General features: G+C 45.4%; 1 protein-coding gene across 8 annotated transcripts; it reads right to left on the bottom strand.

Moving 5' to 3' along the window:
- Nucleotides 1-1450: 1450 nt before the first annotated feature.
- LOC141939715 (E3 ubiquitin-protein ligase RNF6-like) lies at nt 1451-10710 on the bottom strand. 8 transcript variants are annotated; one of them, XM_074859997.1, is made up of 5 exons: nt 10629-10691; nt 9644-9907; nt 6663-6875; nt 5521-5628; nt 1451-4314 (listed from the first exon to the last, which is right to left on the bottom strand). In XM_074859997.1, the coding sequence occupies exons 3-5, from the start codon at nt 6853-6855 to the stop codon at nt 2579-2581; spliced, it is 2037 nt and encodes a 678-aa protein (XP_074716098.1). In that variant the 5' UTR covers nt 6856-6875; nt 9644-9907; nt 10629-10691; the 3' UTR covers nt 1451-2578. The 8 variants fall into 8 exon arrangements, with proteins under 8 accessions (XP_074716098.1, XP_074716100.1, XP_074716105.1 ...); XM_074859999.1 differs by lacking the exon at nt 9644-9907 and having other exon boundaries at nt 10629-10710; XM_074860004.1 differs by lacking the exon at nt 9644-9907 and having other exon boundaries at nt 6663-6870; nt 10629-10699.
- Nucleotides 10711-22576: the final 11866 nt, after the last annotated feature.

The following is a 22576-nucleotide window of genomic DNA, read 5'->3' as shown; positions in this document are numbered from 1 at the left end:
ATTAACAAAGCTCTTAAACACAGATACGACTGTTGGAACATGAAAGCCCCAAGCCATGGACAAAGTAAATTAGTATTTGGGGGTGTGTGTGTAGGGCTGAAGGAATGTCACAAGAATGCAGGTAACAGATGCCAATATCAAACTAAACCACTGAGATTTAATAGGTCATATCAACACAGTTTGCTGGGAAAGTTGAGGAACAAATGACATGCCGCTCTGATGGACGATAAATACTTGACAATTCACATGCAGCAGGACAGGAATATAGCATAGGAGACTTCACGTTTCCTATCCCATAGCCTATGATTTCTACAGAAAGCGCTCACTGTCCTTTTGGATATTCCCCCACAGCAGCTCAGTCACATGTACCCTGTCACACAGGATTGTGTCTTGAACCACATACAAAATTATGCAAAATCCATCTGAATGAAAGAAGGCACAGGGTATCTCCCTTTACCTCTAATGCATCAGTGTAGCAGTTGAGAAGGATTCCAACTAGTTCCGTAAAAAATGCAATACAAGGAAAAAAAAAAGTCCCCCATAGTAAGGATTTAAGTTAAAATTGACCTTGAAAGAACTGACCAGCAAGGCAATGGTGGGCCAACGGCAGGTTTCTACAAAGGTGGCACTTGAGCCAGGCAGCTTTCAAATATAAAGGAAAACCTTAAGGAGACAAGGAAGTAGTAGAAGACACCTGTGTATTTGGATACTGTCAACGTCAGGAGCTAACAGAAGTAACAGAAAAAAATAATGTAAAAATAAGCTAGCTCTGACAATCATGTTTAAATCTCCTAACTAATATGGCTAAGGAGGCACTCAAGAAAGGTGTCAATAACATTTGCAATAGTTAGCAATCCAAATCACATCAGAAGAGATTTTAATCATATCCTTAAACTCATCTAAATCTCACAAGAGAATTTCTTAGAACTACTTTTAGGAATAAAAGAGGCACTTCTGTGGAACTTTTGACACAAGTTTTTCACTTGCAAAACTGAAGTAGACATCCAGTAGCTTAACACAGGATTTTATACTTTCCCTTCAAGGATGTCATGAGCAGATGTTCTAACTGAAGCACCTGGCACAGAAGTGCATTTGTCAAGACCATCTGTAGGCAGAGCAAGTGAGGAGGACTTCTTCACTTTAAGTATTCTTTCTACTGCTCAGAATATACACACGTAAGAATATTGCACACTTCTGCCTTTCTCCAAGGACTGAGATGCACACTGCTCAGATGATGAGCTTTGTAATGTTCAGCTTACGTCCAGAAGGCCCAAGAGTGCTTTGCATTTTATCTACCATAACAACTAACACACATTGTAGAAACACAAGTACACAGCTGGGGAAAAACAGGAAAAGAATATAGTGAAAACTGAGACTGAACATCAGGAACGATGAATCTTCTTACCAATGTATGGGATATGGCTCAACAGTAATTCACACAAAGCCTCGATTATTTACTTTGCAACTTTATTTCTTTATAAGTTATTGGTATAAAGTTTAATATCTAATTATACAGTAATCTGGGGACTTTAAGGGAAGCTTATTTTGTCCTTTTTAGTGTCTTTTGCCATTTGGTCCTCAAACATGTTTTAAGAGGACTAATATTATATGCGTACCTTAAATTTCTGTACAAAAACACTTCAAGCTTTTGTTTTGTTTTTGAGTAGGATGCACAAATCATGCATATTGTAGACAATATAATGGTCAAGGAAATATTTCCCTCTTTAAACTAAGGCAGTTAAAACCCCATGAATATCAATTGAGTAATTTGGAAGAGTAAAAGGCTTCCTCAGTGCTCATTTATTCTTTGAGCAAACACCATGTTTAGTAAGACACACCCTCTTGGAATTATCACTGATTTGATTGCTGTCTACATTGAAAAGACAGAGATTGTCAAAGACAGCATTTAATTATGTACATTTTATAATGTCACTAACCCATTCATTTTTGAATATGAACTCATCAGCATTAAGCATTGTGTAAAACCACATGCAAAACCTGCTGTAAAATTTTTTAAATAGAACCAAATTGGCAAGTTTTTGGAAAGGATATTTCAATGTTAAAAAAAATATAATCTATTAAAATGAGCACTTCAAGTAACTTAAATATCTTTAGCAAACATGTCCAGCAAGAAACTCTCTGTAAAAGAAATTGTTCTTAGAACAAAAAGCTAATGAATGGCTATTTAGACACTAATTTTTCAACACAGTGGTGGGTCTGTGTGAAACAATTTGTAATCTAAATAAAGTGAGTCCATTACACTGTTAAAAAAACATACATTAAGCAGGACTGATTAACTATTGCATTTCTGTATTTACAAAAGTGCTTAGCATAACAAAATTACCTAAAAAAATATAAACTTTACCGATATCATTTGGTTCTATGTGTACTCCTAGATCTGCACTTGGAGAAAAATAGTATTTACATTGCTAGATTTAGACAAGTTTTCTATTATTTTTAAAGAAATTTAACAAAACTGCCCACACAAATGGACCCCTATGTTAGTGAACTCATTCCATCTGGCTCATCATAAATAGAGCAGAAGCAAATCCTTAAGTACTGAGCAGTATAAATAACACTAGCCATTGTCTGTGGCATTAGACCCCAATACAGGCTGCCGACAAATTGGGCAAGTGGAGTTTTCAGAAAGCCAGCGATCAATACAATGAATATGAAACTCATGCATACAAGGTAACTGCCTTAGCTTATTCCCTGTTACATATTCATTAATGCAAACACTACATGTTTTACTTATTTCATTTTCAGAGTGAATATCCCCATAGTTTCGAGTAGAAAGATTGTCAATTTGCTCTTTGGTTAAACCTCTTAAACGATCGTCGTCATCGTCTTCATTCAGCAAGAAGAAGTGGGCAAGTCGCAGTATGGGCAGCGTTCCATTTTCCACTAGGTTGTTCGCATCTTGAGACTGCCTGTTATCTTGGGTGTCATTGTTGCGACCATAGCGTGGAGTATCATCACTCTGTCCATTTGTTTCCCTGCTGCCTTCCACTGCATGCCCATTCCTAGATGAAACCTCACTTGGATCACTGCTATTGTTTGCCGAACTGGAGTTATTCTGCTCTGACGGTACATCCGGTAAGTGATGACCACCTCTTGGCACTTCCGAGTTAGATTCAGTTTCCATTAAAGAACTCAGTTCTCCAAAACCTGTCATAATTTGTCTAAGGATTGATCGAAGAGCCACTGATGAAGGTTCACCAAGCCCAGTTTCTGAAATCCGACGAAGAGGTATCCGTATAGTGCTAACATAGGTTCGAATACCCGCACGTTCTGATCGTGATATGGTACGCCGAAATCCCCCACTGTCACTTTCAAAGGTAACCGTGTTTTCTGCCATTCCTACTCTAGAACGAGTTCTACTGGCAATACTGTCCCGATCTCTGTTTTCTCCAGGACGAATTCTTCTCACCTGAAGATCTAATGTAATTGTTGGATGCCTTCTAACAGCAGCTACTGGCCTACTAGACTCCTCTTCTTCCAAAGTTATTCCCAAGGATGGGGCTATACTGGAAAGTTGAGGAGTCTGAGTGTTACCTCTTGCTTGTTCTTCGGCAGGCTGTGGAGAAGGCTGAGCTGTTTGTCTTCTACTTCTGTTGACTTGCTGTGCATTTCTATCCTGCCTCTGCCCATGTTCCTCAGAATGAGCAATATCACTTTGCCTTCGCAGCGGAGAGCGGCTTCGACTACTTAAAGTAGACCTCAGCCGCAGAATTTCTAGTCTTTGGTTTGTACTCATCCGAACATTAGTTCTAGCTCTACCTCTTGTGACTCCTGTAGAAGTGCCTCTTCCTGGCAATTCTCTTTGTTCACCAGCAGCTGCAGAATTATTACGTGTAGTATTTGTTTGGGAAAGGCCTGTCAACTCCCTCGTTCTGCTCCTGAGCCGCCCTGAGACTGGATGAGAGGTTGCTTCAGAATTTCGTGCCACAGAGCTTCTTACAGACCTGGTCCTTGCAGTGCTCGAAGCCTCACTGTTTGCCTCTCTTGCAGTCCTGCTTCTCGTTCGTGGGGTTACTGGACTGACAGTTCTTTGATGTCTTCTTTCTAAATACATTCTGCTACTATCTATACCCACATACTCTTCACCAGCAGTTTCAAAACTGTTATGATCATGATTTATGTTGATTTCAAGACTAAATCGAAACTCCCCACTGTTTGGATTTGTTCGACTCACAGCTCTCCAGGTTTGGTTCCCACTCTGTCCACTGCGAGTGGCATTTCCTGTACGACGAAATGTGTTCAGCCATTCAAGCAAAGAGTCACCATTTGAGTTTTCTCCAAGAACATCAGAATCTGAGAGAAACAAAGAATTGCAAACATTCATACTACTGCATGCTCAGCATACTACGATGCACTCCAAATCCTCTACACTTGCTGGGCCCTGACTTCAGAAACGATGCAGTATTAGGACAGCTACCTTGCTAAGCTAACGTAATTTTGCTGAGAATATGCTATATGTAGAAACGTCAGCAAAACTCATCAGTCCAACACAGAATTTTTGTCTCACCAGCAGATACATGGGGAAATGAATATGCCCATATGGTCTCTTCTGGGAAAGTTCAGAGTTAGGTGGTCCAAAGTTAGTTGTGTTTGTCCAATATCTGTCCCTCACTTAAGCTATCAATTTGAGGGTATCCTAGTCAACTAATTTTGATAAAGCAAGGAAACGTATGGCAGATTTTGTCTTCTTTTGGAAAACATTTTAAAAAATTGTTTTCTATAAGCAGTGGAATAAATGATGTTTGATTTTGACAGATTTGCTCCTTTTGTGCAAATATACTCTTTTCCTACTACAGTATCCACAGCTCCATTCCCAAATCTCCTCCAACTACAAGCTCAAGAACAGATATAATTGTTGTAGTTAGTGCTAACTATGTGTATAAAGCAAGCCAATGGTGACGATCACAATGAAGGTTTTCCCTTGAAGGGATCAGATTAAGCTCTCCCTATCCCATCAGCTCCCTGCTTTCATGAAACCTGCAGGAACTTTGGTATCTTCATTTCCGAGCTGCCTATTCCCCTCCTAAATCTGACTAGGATTGGCCAAATGATGAAGCCAATATTGCTGGGGAAGTGAAGACAGACAGTGTACATAATACAAGTCTCACTCCATTAAAACAAACGGAAATAACAAAATCAACAAAACAGCAGAGAGATTAACTGTTTTCCAGTTAACTTCTTTTCTGTCCCAACTTCTCTAATACATGACAAAACCTTTTAGGAATTAGAAGAATTAAAATTATTTTTGTGCTATTACATTTACTAGCAAAGGGAAACCAGGAAAAGAGGAGAAAGTAATTAATGGTTAACATAAATCAGTTTTCATGAGATATTTAAGTTTGTGTTCATATCGTTAGGAAATATCACTTTTACAACAATGCACAGAGGTTCAATGAAAAAGCAAGACTTGAAATTGCATTTCTCTTAAATATCTGTACAGAACAATATTTATGCATCACATACTATGTGTATCTATATACGTTAGCAAAGAATGTTTACCTCCAACAGTTCTACCTTCACCTTCTCTGTTATCCAGATCAGTCTGTGATGCCAGACGCTCCTTGGCCCCCTCCAAGCGCTGCTGCAACTCTTCTGCTGTTATTTCCCCTGCAATAATTTACATTTTGATAATGCTGTTAGATAAGACATTATTATTGGCTCAACACAGCTGTGCAGAAGTAACAATATTTTCTATCTTGAATGAAAATCTTCAGAAACAAAGTAAAATTAATGAAACCAAAAAGAAAACAGCACTAATGTGAGACTGTATTGTGAGTACACAGATAACAGAGGAAGCATGTACTGGGGTAGAAGAAAAAAAGATGCTGAATGTGTGTCGAGAGGATGCCAACTTTCAGTAACAACTCAGAGGCCCCCTGTGGGAACAGAGCAGAAGATTGGCAAGGAGAATTGTAAAGACGCTCAAGTGACTTGCAGTGGTGTCGAAAAACACATACATCATACTAATTTTGTTTAGCTTTGTATGCTTGACTGCATTTAGATAACACAGGCCTGTGATAGACTCAGAGGCACCTTATCGAACATCCTTGAGATTCCTGCCCTGCTGTGGGAAAGATCAAAGCACAGTGGAAACCTACGCCTGTGAAAATCCCTGATATATACAGGCAAAAGCAGCGGGTTTGAGATCTTTTCTTTTTTCTCTTTCTGGCTAGCAAGGGCCAAGCTCCACAGCGCCTGTGTCCCCACTTGTGTGCCCCTGCCTGGGTGCTGCTGTAGAGATCCCCTGGCTTGTGAGGTAACAAGAATAAATTTACCCTTTGCATTTCATCTGTGGTTTTGTGCTTGTTCCTGCGTCCTGCTTGTGTCGGCTCACATACCCCCCCAAACTGCCACATACTAACAGATATACTTTAGAGTACCAGATGGTAATTATTTGGGTTTGGATATTACCTATATACGGAGAGGCTGCATTTGAAAGAGTTACAGTTTTATTCCAGCTTTACTATCTAAGTTGTTAATTTTTAGTGACTATCACTAATTTTGAACGGAAATGGATGATTTTTTCCTTTCTAGAAAGCCACAGAAGTCAGGCTACTTGAGTCATAGAACCACACATGGTGCCTGACAGCAGTAGTGTAACTGCACATCACACCTTTCTACTGAAGGTATCCACATCTTACCAGGAGTGCCAAGCAGGTTGTGATCTCTCATTAACCTGTAGTCTTCTTCGTTGAGTTCATTAATGAACTGGTAATAGGCCTCCTCCCTGCTGAGGCGCTCCAGCTGCCGTTGTCTCTCATCTTCACCATGACTATGCTCTCGTGAAGATGCCTGCTCGTTGCCGTTTCCTGCACGGTGCCGAGAGCGATCCATAACAATAATGCCAGGCTGTCCTGAACAAAACCAGAAGGTTAGACTGCACAGTAATCACAGTAAGAATTTACCTAATTTACAGTAAAAGATTCCCAGCACTTTCCATGAAATTAATTTATTAATAGCTAAATATGATTAAGATGAACCAAGTTCCATCTTACGTGTAAGTCAACAGTGTAGTTTATTATGCAACTATTTTGCTTCTAGCCTGCTGAAAACTAGCTGTAAGTCCCCTTTGGTCACTGAAAGGACATACCAGTTGGTACAGCAACTTCAAAATAAAAAAGCAATGGCAGATTTATTTTTTTAAGCTAAATAAGGATATTCTAGAAAGTTAAAGGAATAATATAAAATCTATTTGCCTTCTCCTAAGTAAAATACAACAGCAGTGTAGAGTATTTTAAAACCTAAAGTGTCATTGAAAACTGTGTTCTCTAATTACTGGACTGTAATTACCCAGTGTAGACTTCTGACAACCACAACTACTGCTTTAGAGAAGACTATCTTCTACTCGAAACATCTACTGCTAAGCAGGTAAGGCTAGATTTGTATCTCCATCAGTACTACCCCCCACATAGCACAAAGCCTACAGATTCATTTTTGGTGGAACCGACTCTTTTGACAGTTTTACATTTCTAGTATATTTTCCTTGCACTCTCTAATCCAAGGATTAGCTATCAAAGGGATACCCATCTCCAGAAAACTGATGTAAAAGAGAAAGGACTATACTTCACCCACAGTTCTTCATCACTTTCCAAACACTGAACCAGTGGGACCACACTATCAGAAGGCATAAATAACCTTCCAGTGTCAGAAAGAGGCATCATTCTCTGTTGATTTCTGTGCCATCACCACCTCTCTCTGGTTAGGACTCAATCCTGGGCCAATCAGATCTCAGATCACTTCCCACCTTTTCTATTTTCTACAGAAAACCTGTTCTTCAACATTCAATTTGAAAGAAGAGAAAATGTTGTTCTTTCAATGGGGCTTCCTGTTTAACAAAAGCCATCTGTAATACCTGTTGCAGCAGACACCTGAGAAAAGAGATCACTTCTCTGAAGAGATCACCAGGCCAAAAAGACCCAACTATATAGTATCATTCTGCTTCTGTGTGGAGGGGAAATTATTAGGTAAATACTTTTTTTCTTTTTTTTGTCAATTCACAAACAATATCAAAGTCACTTCAAGTATGAATTACGGGGAAAATAGAACAGCATTCTCAGCACACTCCCAACCAGTAATTAGCCTTCACAGGAAAGGTGACATGACAACAAACAGACCAAACCAACTAACTATTAGACATACATTCAATAAAGAGCAAATCTTTATCAATGCTGCCAACAGATATGAAGAATCAGAAAATGTATTTGCCAACAGCAGAAGCTGGCATACATTTAATATACCTTTCTTACGTTCTTTGTGGGATCCAGTTTGATGCATCCTTGGTCTCCTCATTTTCCACCCCATATGCTACTTCTCCCCCCACACAGGTTACTGCACTTCTAAACACCTCTTCCCAATCAATCTTTACACTCATCTGCCTCCAGTATGTGTCCAATACTGCATTTTGATGTATGTAATACTTCCCTCCCAGCTCCTTAACTCACTTAAATTAAAAGAAATCAAATCCAAGTATCTCCCCTTCAAGACATTTTCTATTCCCATAATATTTGTGGGGGTTTTGAATTTACTGTTGTTCTCTTGGCTCAGCCTCACAAGCTGTAGGTAACTGCTGACTTCCATTTCCCACAAGGGCTATGTTCGTGAAATCAGGTCACTTCTCATATCACATTTCTAAACACAAATTTCTCAGCCAGCTCTTTGTCTTACTACTCTGGTTTTCTCAAAACAAAGGCATTTGCTACCCACACCCCCAACAACACAGTCAGCACTACTATTACCCTGATGACATCCATCACTTGGCTGTCATGAAAATGCCCAATCCATACTGCACCTAATATTGAAGTGTCTCTGTCCTAGATGACTTACAATCTGACACAGGTAAAGCATGGAGGGGAAAGAGGACAGATAAAATTCATTTAGTTTCACATAAGGTTGCTATTTAGGTGAAAGCCTTAAAACAACTAAGGTGTTACTGTTTGCCCAACAATGACCATAGTAAGTTAAACAACTTCCTGGGTAAACCACTACATTGCTGCACAGAAAAAAAAATGACAAATTCTTAAGATGCAAAGTCCATCACATGTAGTCTCCCTCAATCTAAATTTTAACTGTTGTTCAAAGGAGAGGTACTTTACTTTTCATTTCTTATCCAGAGAAAATGTGGGTGGTAGAAAAAAAATTACTGTTTTGTTGACAACTCTATGGTAGGATGATTAGTCCCACTCTTTAATGACTCACTTAGAAACAGTAAGTGTTAAGTGTTCAGTTGTCCCATCTGTTAAACATAACTGCACGGATGACAACTACTATCCATATTTATCAAATGCCATCAAAACTAAGTACTTGGCACTTAAAATGTTTCAGAGTAGTGAAAGCTGAAGGGTATTAACTGCATCAAAATGAAGTACTTTGGCACGTAAAATATTTCAGAGTACTGAAAAGTTGAAGGATATTAACTACCAAGATGTAAAAAACCTGAAATCGAAATCCAGTTATGACTCAGGATTACTCTTCCTTTTTGCAAAGAAACAGGAGCTACATGTTAACAATTTATCTATATTTTCTAGAATTTGCAACATAAGCCTAAGTCCTTTAGTTCTTAATTCATAGTTACTCTGGCCCATTCTTGAAGGTTTACACTCATTTTTAGCTAAGCAATATATACCTTATGCTTTTAGGTTATGGCCTCTTTCCATGAATTACTACCCTCAATTCAATTAGGTACTCATTTTCTGAAGGACTAGCACCTGATTGCAAGCAAGACGACTACGGAGTTTGGATGAGGAAGCCTCCCCGAGCGACAGGGCTATTTAGCATTTCTGTCACATTGCAGCCTCCAGGAGAGATGATCTCACCGACTTTGAAAAAAAAAAACAAACCCAAACACCACCACACCAAAAAAACCCAAACCCAGAAAACCCCACAGAGCCTGGGGAAGGAAAGACAGACAAAGGAAGAATCAGAAGGTAATTAAGAAACAGGCCGCAGGACACCCAAAGCGATCCAAGCCCAGGGCCTGGGGCCGGCCGCCTCCCCCCAGCCCCCCGGCCGGCAGCAGGGCGCACGCTCTCGACCCACACCCGCAGGCGGCCGCGGGCCGAGCTCCGCGCTCACGGGGCAGGGGGCCGCGGGCAGCGCGGCAGGAGCAGGGAAAGGCAGAGGGCGGGGGAGCGGGAGCCCCGGCCCGGCCGCCCCCGCCGCCCCAGACAGCGCCTGTTGCCAGACGCCGGGGGGAGGGGAGGATAAGGGCAGTGACTGACACGGCTCCCGCCCAATCACCTGGCCGCCTCGCGGCCACCGACCAATCACAACAGGGCAGGGCAGCCCATGTCCTCCCGCTTCTCTCCTCCCCAGACTCCCCGGTCGGGCCCCGCCACTAACCGCCACCGCTTGGATCGGCTCCCTCCGGCGCTGCCCGCACCCCCGCCTCGCCTGCCCGCCGGGGAGCGGCATCACCCGCTGCGAGAAACCGGGGAGGCGTCCATGCCGCCGCCTGCCCCGCGGGAGTCAGAGACCCGACAGCCCGTCCCTGCCTGCTGTCCGCGGCGCCGACCGGGGCGGCCCGGCTCGGCCCCTCGCTCCGCTCCCGTCCCGCCCCGCCCCGTCCCAGCAGCAGGAGCGACCGCCGCCTACGCCGGAACGAAACCGACCCCCGGGTGTGCGAGCGACGCGCTCCAGCCCCGATTGCGGTCCGGGCGGCTGCCGGCAGCCGCCAGCGCAGGTTCCGAGGGCGCGAGGGCGGCCGCCGCTCAAGCCCCGCCCCTCCCGCACATGCGCGCAGCTGCGGCCGTGGGGCGGTGCGCGTGCCGCGGGGGTCAACGGCCGCGGCGCGCGCAGGCCCGCGGGGGCGGGGCAGCTGCCGCTCCGCGCTGAGCTGAGGCGGCTGCTGGATGCCGCCGGACCGGGCCGTGGGCCTCGGCCCCCCCCCCCCCCCCGGCACATACAGCCCGCCTGCCCGCCTGTGATATCCCTCCCAGTCGCCGGAGTCGCTCGCGGCCCTGCGGCTCCCGTCTCCGAAGCGGCTGTGGGTTAACGGGCGCAGACACCGTGAGGAAAACGGAAAGCGCCGGCGTCCCCCCGGCCCGTCCTCGTCTCCAGCCGCTCTTTGGGCTGATCCTGCCCGGCGGAGCCCGCTGTCTGCAGCTGCTCCTGCCAAGGTCCCCGCTCGGTGCTGTGCGCGCTATCCCTTCACGTGTTCTCAGTAAAGCTTTGGATTTTTTTTTCGTTTTTCCTAACCTGCCATTCTCCACAATCCTTTTTCCCTTTAAACATGTAATGGAAGTCTTTTGAGGTACGGCATCCCCTTAGCAAACCCATTGTTGGTCAAAACTCGCGTGGTTATTCCCACTCTGGTGGGTGTGAGCCTTAACTGTGAAGGCAGATAAACTTACACAAAGGGGATTTCACAAATACATCGTTTCTCAACTGTAGAACGACCTCAACATCTTTAACCTCATAATTTCAGTGCCTGTTATTTTATCAAATCAGCATAAGACTGCAGATTCAGTTAGTTGTTTGGTACTTTATAATAAATCCATACGGAATAAGATTACAATCACATTTTTTCCCTGCTCTCTCCTTAGGCCTGCGTTTTTAAATGGGTCACTTCCCTCATTTTCCTTGACACTCTGCCTCTCCCTCCTTGCTTTCTATTTACCTTCTTCAAGAATCTCCCTTCACCGTCCCCATTTTCTAAAACCATTAATTGCTCAGTGCCATCACAGAAACTTGTGTTTCAAGCTGTGATTTTAATCATTTCAATTTGCGGAACCTTAAAGTTTTTCACAGAAGTTGCGAACCCTTTTACAAATTTCGTCTATGCTAATTGCTGATACACTGATAGCATCCACAGACTTTCTGAGTTGCTTCTGCAGATTGTTTCAACACGTGGCGGAACTGCCAGGCTGTGACAGAGGAGCGTGCTGCTTATCTTACGTGATTTGAATTAGCAAAATGAGAGGATTTTATGAGAAGGATGCTTTAACCATGTAAAAGCACCTCACCCCTAGAATATCCAAAAGCACCTCACCCCTAGAACATCCAAACTGCTTATACTTCTGTTCAAACTTGCTTGCAGAAATAAACAAAGTTTGGGCAGTTTTTTGTGCAACTGGTCTCAATGCAAAGGCAAACCCTCACTGATGAGTGACTGCAGGAAGAGCTCAGGGCCGTGTCCGGGAAGATACTTCCACTCCCCACCTCAACTATGCACCCCAGGATTTCTTTATTCTGGCTGAGAAAAAGAGTTTACGCAAGTGTTACATTTAGGTTTCGCGTTAGTTTACGCTCCTTTCTTGCCAGTATATGGTTTCCATGAGCCAAATTGATGGTGGGGACACATTCTTAGCAGTGAGGCCTGACCTGTGCACTGTACTGAAAACATGTAACCCTCGCTGTTATTCATGTTCCTTGCCACCATATGAATAATTAGTATTGTATTATGATTACCTTTGCATGGAGCAATTAAAATATGTCCTTCCTGAAGATCAATTTTACTTTCATAATAAAGTCAGAGTATATAAAGTAGTGCCTGGATCCCTTGAAAAGTCAGTTTCTTCCCACCATTGTTTGTCCTATGTTTGAAATCTTTTCCTCTCATAGTCAGTTTTTAGTAATCATTATTCCACAGTCAAACACAACATCTTCTCTGGTATCAAGCACAGATGTGTGGTGCTCACCCAGAAGAAGGTGATGGTTTAGACAGACAAATAAACCCATATTTCTGTGCTGAAACATTATGCTGAATTAGTTTATTTTCCATTGACCTGTCCTCCAATGCAGAATTTTGTGTTCATGTCCTGTTCATACCGATGTTTCACAACAGCACACTAGAACTAAGTGCAGGAGGTTTCTTTATGCGGTGTTGTTATTACAAAATAAAAATAGTAGATCTTTCCCTGGAATATTATTATTGCACTGTAGCAATGCTTTCTGCAGTAAAATACTGTCTTTGGAACTATAATTAAAATAGCCGATGGAGGGCAGCAAACCTCAGGCAATTACTAAGTTTTGTAGTAACAGAAAATCTGTAACCCTGGTTTTGATTTGATTGTTCAGTCATTTAAGTTCTTTAGAAAGTAACTTTATTCTATTACCTGATGTTATATAAGTAAGGCAGAACCTCATAATTATTTTTTTTTAAACTGGATCTTAGTATGGGCAGATGACGCCAAAGTGGTGACATTAAGCTGATTTGTTTGAGAGGAACCTGGACAGGCCGGAGGAATGGGCCATCAGGAACTTCACGGAGTTCAACGAGGTCAAATGCAAAGCCCTCCATCTAGGAGTGACCAGCCTCTGGGACAATACTGAATGGGGGCTTTACTGACTGTCCCTGCTGGAAAGGATGGGGGGGTACTGGTGGGCAGTGGTTAAACAGGAGTCAGGAGTGCACCCTGGCAGCCATGAAGGCTAACGGCACTGTACCAAGAGGAACACAGACAATGGGTCATCCAGAAGTGATTATTTCCCTTTATGTGGCTCTTGTTTGCCTGCATGTGGAATACGATGCCCAGTCTGGGGATAGAACAATCCTGATATGGAAAATTACTGATAAACTGGTTGAGTTTCATCTGAGAGCACCAAGAGAGTGATGGACTGGAGCACTTACCGTGTGAGAGAGGCTGTGGGCACCAGGGCTTCGTCAGCTGGGAGACGGGCCAGCCTGCCAGAACTGACAAGGAGATTACTGAGAAGACAGAGCAAGGATTTTTACCAAGAGAAGGACAAAGAATTTCACCCTGAGGACAGTCTCAGGTTGAGAGAGGCTGTGGAATCTCTCTCCACAGAGGTTTTCAAGACCTGAGTGGACGAAGCCTCACGCAACCTGAATAGTAGCCCTGCTTTGAGCAGGATATTGAACTAGATAACATCCAGAGGCCCCTTCCAACCTGAATATATCTATGATTATGTTTATTGAAATAATATAAAATAATAAAATAATATTCAATATCGGGGTTTGCCAGGGTCCTTACTTCTCCATACGGGAACAGGAACAACACAACACCAATATGATGATCAGATCGTCCATTTATTTCCCAATCCTGGTTACATTTATATTCTACTAAGTTCCGTACACGCACTCATCTATCTTCTAATAGGCTACAGGTTATCTACACGCGCTGATCATGCGCCTCTACAAGCATTTGCATTGGTTAATTGCAATTAGTACGTAAAGCCCAAAACTTGCCAAAAACTCCCTTGTCTCATACCCTGTTTTGCTCAGACTTGTGTGCTTTTGCTGATGTGGCAGGTGCATCCGCCTAATGAAAACAGAGCTTCTTGGCTGCTGAAGTGTAGCAGCTCCTGACTGCCTTTGTTCTCAGGGCCTCCTGGTAATTGGGGCCTTTGGCCAATGGGAGCCGCTATTGACTACAGGTCAGATTTGGCCTGGGTATAAATGGAGTCCCCTGGGGGGAGCCACTTTGAGCTTGTCCTCTGGAGCAGCACACTGTGGTCCAGGGCTCTCCCCTTGGGTCAGGACACTGCCCAAGGAAACTCCTCGAGGTGCCATGGATCAGGACGCTGCCCTGAGCAGGTCCTTGAGATTGAGAGCCCTCACTTGTTAGGTGAGTGATAGAGCATTTTGGGTTGTCATTAAACCCCATAAAGTTCTTTGTTATGCATTTTGGGTTGCCGTTAAACCCTAGAAAGTTGTTCTGTTCTCCTCTCACAGACATTTGAACCTGTAATTTATGGAAAGCTAGTTAACTGTGTTAATAATTGATTTTTTATTTTTGGTGGTTGGTTGCTCATTTGGGAGCCTCTGTAACAATTGGCGTAGTCGGCAGGATGTCGATAGAGGAGTTATTAAAGAAATATAGTTGTGCCCCTTCTCCCCCAGAGATACAATGGGCGAGGGAGAGGTGGTTTGGTCTGGTGGAAGTTGCGAGAAAGTTGGAACAAAGACGGGGAAGTTGGTGGAATAGTGGAAGTGAAGGAAAAATGTGTGCCATTTTAGGTGCCTGCTTGATTCAGGTGCAGGATTATTTTGTAGTAGTGGAGAGAGATGCCTTAGAGGAGCGGTTGGAAATCGATCATTTAAAGACAGAATTGTTACGAGAAAGAGAGAGAAGGTTGTTATTAGAAAAAAAAATTGAAATTATGCTGGCATGAGCAAAAAAGCCCCCTAGTGTTGTTCAGATTTGAAAGTTAATTACAAATGTAGATCTTGAGGAGTGGGATGGAGATATTTGGGGAGAGTCTGATGAAAGTGGCTCGGAGGAAATAAAGGAATTGGAGGAAAGACACTTGCGACCTCTTATTAAAACAAAGGCGTACAGGTCCACAAGGTGGGAACCCCCGAACCTCTGTCCGTACAACCCCCTGGACGGGGACCCGAGCTTAGTGAGCTTCAGGTTAAATATTCACATAAACCGGGTGAAACTGAAAGCAAGTATTTGTGGAGAGTTTCTTTGACAGGGGGGGGATCGAATTTTGTTGAGTGATGACGAGGTGGGAGGTTTCTGGGGTCCCAGAGTGTTTTTAAGTGACGGACCAGCGGGTACCAGTCGATAACATCTCGAGTGGCTTACTGGGCTGGGTGTGTGCACCCTAAGGAGAGGAGTACAAAAGGCGGCTGGCATTCAGGAGATGTATGAGAGGGGGCGGTGCGGAATCCCGCTTGCCACGCCAGTGGATCCCAGCCACCTTAAACCTCTCATCAGAGGGCTCCCGGCTGCCTTAAAGATCCATGTCCAGTCCCTCAGAGAAAGGGTGCAAAGAGCTATTGAATGCAACCAGCGAACCCCCCCTGCCCCTCGCATGCACGTGTTAACGTGGGCAGAAGTGTTACATGATCTGGTTACTTATGGGTGAGAGATGGGCTGGACTGACCCGGGTGGGGGCGGGGATGGAAGCCGGAGGGTTCGGCAAGTCAGTCGGAAACTCCCCCCCAGCAGCCTCCTCGTAGAGGGTTTAAACGGCCCCGTGATAAATCAGGTCGGTTTCATGATTCAGGAAGGAATCCTCTTTGGCGGAAGGCGTTGGCACGGGGGTACCCCGGGCGATATTACATGGGCAATCTACTGGTAACATCTCGAAGTTGGTGCAATTGCTGGAGGGCAGAACTCGAGAACAAAGGAAAAATACTAGAGTTTGATGTTTTGGCAGTAAACAGTGGTGTTTACCACACGGCAGTGTGGAGTTTTGGAGTTAGGGGCGCGGAAGTTACCTGTGTGTCTCAATATCCACTGCCAACTGCTGCCAAACAGGGTGTTTTTGAGGTGATTAATGATACTGAAAAAGATTATGAATGGTACACATTCCCCTTAGAATTCTCCGGTGTGGCCAGTCCGCAAACCAAACAAAAGGTGGCAATTAACAGCCGGTTATGGGCGGCTGATTCGCCGACAATTGCTTGCTACGGACTGGCTCAGAAGCTCGCTAAAACCACGCCAGGAGAAGGGGTTAAGATCTCTGGAAACCCCCCGCCCCCTCCTGTGGCAGTCGGGCGAGGAAGCGCTGTGTGCAGTGAGATCATTATTGCCACACATGGCAGATAGAGAAGGAAACACCCAAATCAATTTAATCAGGTAACAGGAGCCACTTTACTGCCGGGGTGGTCCAGGAGTGGGCACACAAGGCATCAAGTGGGTGTTTCATACACCATATTACCCTCAAGCTAATGGGCATAGCTGACATGCTTGGGAAGCCTTAGGGAAAGGTGGAAGAACTCACCATATTAGTGCCCAATAGATAACTACTAATTTTTAACTTGATGCCCGGGTTCTGATCCGAGGCCTAGTTCTGGTTTTTTGTTAGGATCTTGGAGGAACAGATGACTTCGACATCCTGCTTGGCCATGGGGATCCATATGGACAATCAAGACTTGGATGACAACGGGGTGGTGAATGAATCTTGTGAAATTGGCAGCATTCAGAAGAATGTGATTGGACTTGGTGCTATTGTGTTAATGTCACTTTAGGTCAAAAAATGAAGAAAGTGGCAAGAGACTTGAGGCAATTGTTGCTCTATTAAGCATTAATTGGATATGTTTGAATCTTCCTAATTGGAATGGTTAATCAGCTTCCTTCAATTTTGATTGTAATACATTGTATGGTTGGACGGTTGGTGGTTTTTTTTAAGATTTGATTGTATAATCATCTAGGGATGACAACACACAACGAGTATGGAGACTCACCGGGACCGCACTCCCTTTTAACCTTGGAGGCAAGAGGTGACTGCACCACCACTTCAAGGAAACCAGCCGAATCATGACCGTAGTCACGGGGTGGATTGTGGCAGGTGCATCCGCCCAGTGAAAACAGGGCTTCATGGCTGCTGAAGGGCAGCAGCTCCTGACTGCCTTTGTTCTCAGGGCCTCCTGGTAACTGGGGCCTTTGGCCAATGGGAGCCGCTATTGACTACAGGTCAGATTCAGCCTGAGTATAAATGGAGTCCCCTGGGAGAGCCATTTTGAGCTGGTCCCCTGGAGCAGCATGCTGCAGTTGAGGACTCTCCCCTTGGGTCAGGATGCTGCCCAAGGAAACTCCTTGAGGTGCCATGGGTCGGGACGCTGCCCTGAGCAGGTCCTCGAGGTTGAGAGCTCTCACTTGTTAGGTGAGTGATTGTATCGGGTCTGGCTGAGCCAGAATTGGTTTTCCCCTGTAGCAGCCCTCATGGTGCTGTGTTTTATGCTGGGAGCTGGCAGGGTGTTGATAGCACACTGGTGTTGTGGCTACTGCTGAGTAGTGCTTACACAGCACCAAGGCTCTTTCTGACATTTCCCCCCCCCCACAGTGGGACGGGGTGGGCAAGATCTTGGGAGGGGACACAACCAGGACAGCTGACCCGAACTGACCAAAGGGATATTCCATACCATATGACGTCTGCTCAGTATAAAGCTGGGAGAAAGGAGGAAGGGGGTGGGGTCACCCTTGGTCCTCCGAGGCAACCGCTACGCGTATCAAAGCCCTGCTTCCTGAGAAGGCCCGACATCGCCTGTTAATGGGAAGTAGAGAATAAATCTGTTTTCTTTTTTTGCTTCCGCGCGCGGACCTTTGCTTCACTTTGCTTATATTAAAACTGCTGTTGTTTTACCCACAAGGGTTGTTTTGTTTTCCTATCTTATTTTCTTTCCCTTCTTTGCCCTATTGAGAAAAAAAGGGGAAAGGGGGGGAAGTGATAGAGCGACTTGGTGGGTACCTGGCATTTAGCCAAGGTCAAACCACCACAGTCTATTTTGGCGCCCAACGTGGGGCGGGACAACGGCAGTTTTATATTAATTGTGCTATAGCTATAGCAGTTAGTAAGCGACAAGCTCTTGTGCTGGTCACGGGTTTGTTTATTGCTCTGCTTATCTTTATTTTGCTAAGCTCGGGAACATGCTGGAAGAAATTGGGAACATCATGAGTGGTTTTATTCTGCAAGCTCCCGAAGTACTTATTAATCCTTATGTTAGCTCTTTGATACTGTTCATTAATGCTATTCGCCTATTGTGGGCTGTGTGGAGCTCGTTAGGTTTTTGGTGTAAGAGAAAGCAAATTTTGGGTGAGAGAATACCAAAATGTGCCCTGAGGCGGCCTGTCCCTGGGTGGCAGGGGGAGTGGAAGGATTTGGGCAGATTCCTAGGACGGTTATCACCTCCTGTAGCCTGGGATCTTACCCCTGAACAGGCAAGCAACCCCGCAAAACTGACACAACACCTGATAGAAGGGTGCCTTGTCTATCCCGATGAAAATCAGCAACTCCTAGCGCTGTACTGGGGCCTGGCCTATGCTTATCGAGCTGCAGTTCAGTGCTCTCAAAGGACTGTGGTGGAAACGGGAACTCAAACAAAAACAATAACAGCAGAGATTGCCCCAGTAGTAAAAAAGAAACAGTGGACAAGGAGAACAACAGGTCCATACCCTCGATTAATAAGGGAGGAGAAAGAAGAGGAAGAAGCAGGTCCTTCAGCAAAGGGGTCAGAAGAGGGAATAACAGAACTTAAACAGGAGGCAGAAACTACCCGGTCCCTGACATCATCAGAACTGCGAGATCTGCGGAAAGACTATAGCCGCCAGCCGGGTGAGCGGATTGCTGCCTGGCTGCTTCGATGCTGGGATAATGGGGCTGATGCTCAGCAGCTGGAAGGTAAGGAAGCCCAACAGCTGGGTTCCCTTGCTAGAGATCGAGGAATTGAAAGGGGAATTGGAAAAGAAACAGGAATTTGCAGTCTGTGGAGACGGCTCCTTTCAAGTGTTAAAGCAAGATATCCTTTCAAGGAAGATCTTACGGACAACTCCCCAGGGAAGTGGGCTACTGCGGATGAAGGTGTCCAGTACCTGAGAGAACTAGCAGTGCTGGAAGTCATCTATAGTGGTCCAGATAATGATGAAGCCCCTAAAAATCCAGAGGATGTCCTGTGCACACGGGCCATGTGGAGGAAGGTGATTAAAGGTGCACCATCCTCGTATTCTGCGGGCTTGGCTGCGATGTACTATCCAGAAATGGATATGGGAGAAGGACTAAGATGTACGCCAACTGTGGAGGCAGTCTCTTCCTGGCTTCAGAACTTTGAAGAGAGTCTTGGAACCTCCTCATCTCTACGGGCGAGTGCCTTAGATGTCAGGAGCACCCCAAGAAATCGGTTCTCTTCCACCCCAGTCAGAGGGAAAGGGAAACCTAGGCACATGACACGTGGAGAACTTTGGTTCTTCCTGCGTGACCAGGGGGAGGACATGAGGAAGTGGGATGGTCAACCCACCTTCAAATTGGAAGCTCGTGTACGTGAATTGCGAGGAAAGACCCCTGCCAAGAAGACAACATCCAAGAAGGTTGTTAATGTAGCTGGCGTGAAACCACAAGAAAGTAATCAGCGATCTCCCAGATACAGGAAGACTGAGATCACCTCCCTTGGCCCTGATGAAGGAGTTTCCGGCCTGGCACAGCAAGGGTCAGACAGTGAATACTCTGACCAAGAACAGGAATAGAGGGCCCCTGCCTCCAGCCAGGAGGAGGAAAGGGATGATCGGGTGTATTGGACAGTGTGGATTCGATGGCCTGGCACATCAAATCCACAGAAGTACCAGGCTTTAATCGATACCGGGGCACAGTGTACATTAATGCCATCAAGTTATAGAGGGGCAGAACCTATCTGGATCTCAGGAGTGACAGGCGGATGTCAAGAACTGTCAGTACTGGAGGCCGAGGTTAGCTTGACCGGGGATAAGTGGGAAAAACATCCCATTGTAACTGGCCCAGAAGCCCCTTGTATCTTGGGCATTGACTACCTCAAGAGGGGGTATTTCAAAGACCCAAAAGGATACCGATGGGCTTTTGGTGTGGCCAGTGTGAACACAGAGAAGGTCAAACAGTTGTCTAATCTGCCTGGCCTCTCAGGAGATCCTTTTGTTGTAGGACTGTTGCGAGTTAAAGAACAACAGGTGCCAATTGCCATGAGGACCGTGCACCGACGGCAGTATCGCACGAACCGAGACTCTCTGGCTCCCATCCAAGAACTGATCCGTCAACTGGAGACCCAAGGTGTCATCAGTAAGACACATTCGCCTTTTAATAGCCCAATATGGCCAGTGCGAAAGTCTGACGGAGGGTGGAGGTTGACAGTAGACTATCGTGGCCTGAACGAAGTGACGCCACCACTGAGTGCTGCTGTACCAGATATGTTAGAGCTCCAGTATGAACTAGAGTCAAAGGCAGCCAAGTGGTACGCCACAATCGACATCGCCAATGCATTCTTTTCAATTCCTTTGGCAGAAGAGTGCAGGCCACAGTTTGCTTTCACGTGGAGGGGTGTCCAATATACCTGGAATCGACTACCCCAGGGGTGGAAGCACAGCCCCACTATTTGTCATGGACTAATTCAAACTGCACTGGAAAAGGGTGATGCCCCTGAACATCTACAGTACATCGATGACATCATTGTGTGGGGCAACAAGGCAGAAGAAGTGTTCAAGAAAGGACAAAAAGTAATTGAGATTCTTCTGAGAGCTGGGTTTGCCATAAAGAAAAGCAAGGTCAAGGGACCAGCACAGGAGATTCAGTTCTTGGGAATAAAATGGCAAGATGGATGCCGCCATGTGCCTATGGAGGTTGTCAACAAGATAGCAGCTATGTCTCCACCGACCAACAAGAAGGAAACACAAGCTTTCTTAGGACTTGTGGGATTTTGGAGGATGCACATTCCAGGTTACAGTCAGCTGGTGAGCCCTCTCTATCAAGTAACTCGAAAGAAGAACAATTTTGAGTGGGGTCTTGAGCAACAACAAGCCTTTGAGCACATCAAACAGGAGATAGCTCGGGCGGTAGCTCTTGGGCCTGTTCGGACAGGACCAGATGTGCAAAATGTACTTTACACATCAACTGGGGAGCATGGCCTCACATGGAGCCTCTGGCAGAAGGTAGCAGGTGAAACTCGGGGTCGACCATTAGGATTTTGGAGCCGGGGATATCGAGGATCAGAAGCCCACTACACTCCAACTGAAAAGGAGATTCTGGCAGCATATGAGGGGATTCGAGCCGCTTCCGAAGTTGTTGGTACAGAAGCACAGCTCCTCTTGGCACCGCGATTGCCTGTACTACATTGGATGTTCAAAGGAAACATCCCTTCTACACACCATGCAACCAGTGCTACCTGGAGTAAATGGGTAGCGTTAATCACGCAACGAGCTCGACTGGGAAAACCCAACCGTCCAGGAATCCTGGAAGAGATCATGGACTGGCCAGAAGGTAGAGATTTTGGAGCACTGCCTGAGGAGGTGGCTCGTGCCCAAGAAGCACCACCATATAACGAATTACCAGAAGATGAAAGGCGGTATGCTCTGTTTACTGATGGATCCTGTCGTGTGGTAGGAAACCATCGAAAGTGGAAAGCTGCTGTGTGGAGCCCCACAAGACAAGTCGTTGAGGCCACTGAAGGAGAGGGCGAGTCAAGTCAGTTTGCAGAAGTAAAAGCGATCCAACTAGCCCTAAAGATTGCTGAACGAGAAAAGTGGCCAGTACTGTATCTCTACACTGACTCCTGGATGGTGGCTAATGCCCTGTGGGGGTGGCTACAGGAGTGGAAGAAGACCAATTGGCAGCGCAGAGGTAAACCCATCTGGGCTGCTGCATTGTGGCAGGACATCGCTGCCCGAGTGGAAAACGTGGCTCTAAAGGTACGTCATGTAGATGCCCACGTGCCCAAAAGCCGTGCCACCGAAGAACATCAAAACAATGAGCAAGTAGACAAGGCTGCTAAAATTGAAGTAGCTCAGCTGGACCTGGACTGGGAGCGCAAGGGTGAGCTATTTGTAGCTCGATGGGCCCATGAAACATCCGGGCATCTCGGGAGAGATGCAACGTACAGATGGGCTCGTGATCGAGGGGTGGACCTGACCATGGAGGCCATCTCACAGGTCACTCATGAATGCGAAACATGTGCTGCAATCAAGCGAGCCACACGAGTAAAGTCTCCCTGGAACAGAGGGCGATGGCTGAGTTTTCGATATGGTGAGGCCTGGCAAATTGACTATATTGGACCATTGCCACGAACACGCCAAGGCAAGCGCTACATACTCACTATGGTGGAAGCAACTACTGGTTGGCTTGAGACGTACCCTGTAAATCATGCCACTGCTCGAAATACCATCTTAGGTCTTGAAAGGCAAATTTTATG

This window comes from Strix uralensis, chromosome 2, assembly GCF_047716275.1.
Source record: "Strix uralensis isolate ZFMK-TIS-50842 chromosome 2, bStrUra1, whole genome shotgun sequence".
Classification (NCBI taxonomy): Eukaryota; Metazoa; Chordata; class Aves; order Strigiformes; family Strigidae; genus Strix; species Strix uralensis.
This window is presented reverse-complemented; position numbering and strand designations above follow the sequence as displayed.

Bases quoted from the DNA above. Each gene is read 5' to 3' on its own strand.
- LOC141939715 (XM_074859996.1), bottom strand. From the start codon at position 8,322: ATGGGGTGGAAAATGAGGAGACCAAGGATGCATCAAACTGGATCCCAC. The intron at 6,876-8,258 runs GTATATTAAATG...GGTTTTGTTCAG, and splicing joins CCACAAAGAACGTAAGAAAG to GACAGCCTGGCATTATTGTT. The intron at 4,315-5,520 runs GTAAACATTCTT...TGTTTCTCTCAG, and splicing joins TGAAGGTAGAACTGTTGGAG to ATTCTGATGTTCTTGGAGAA.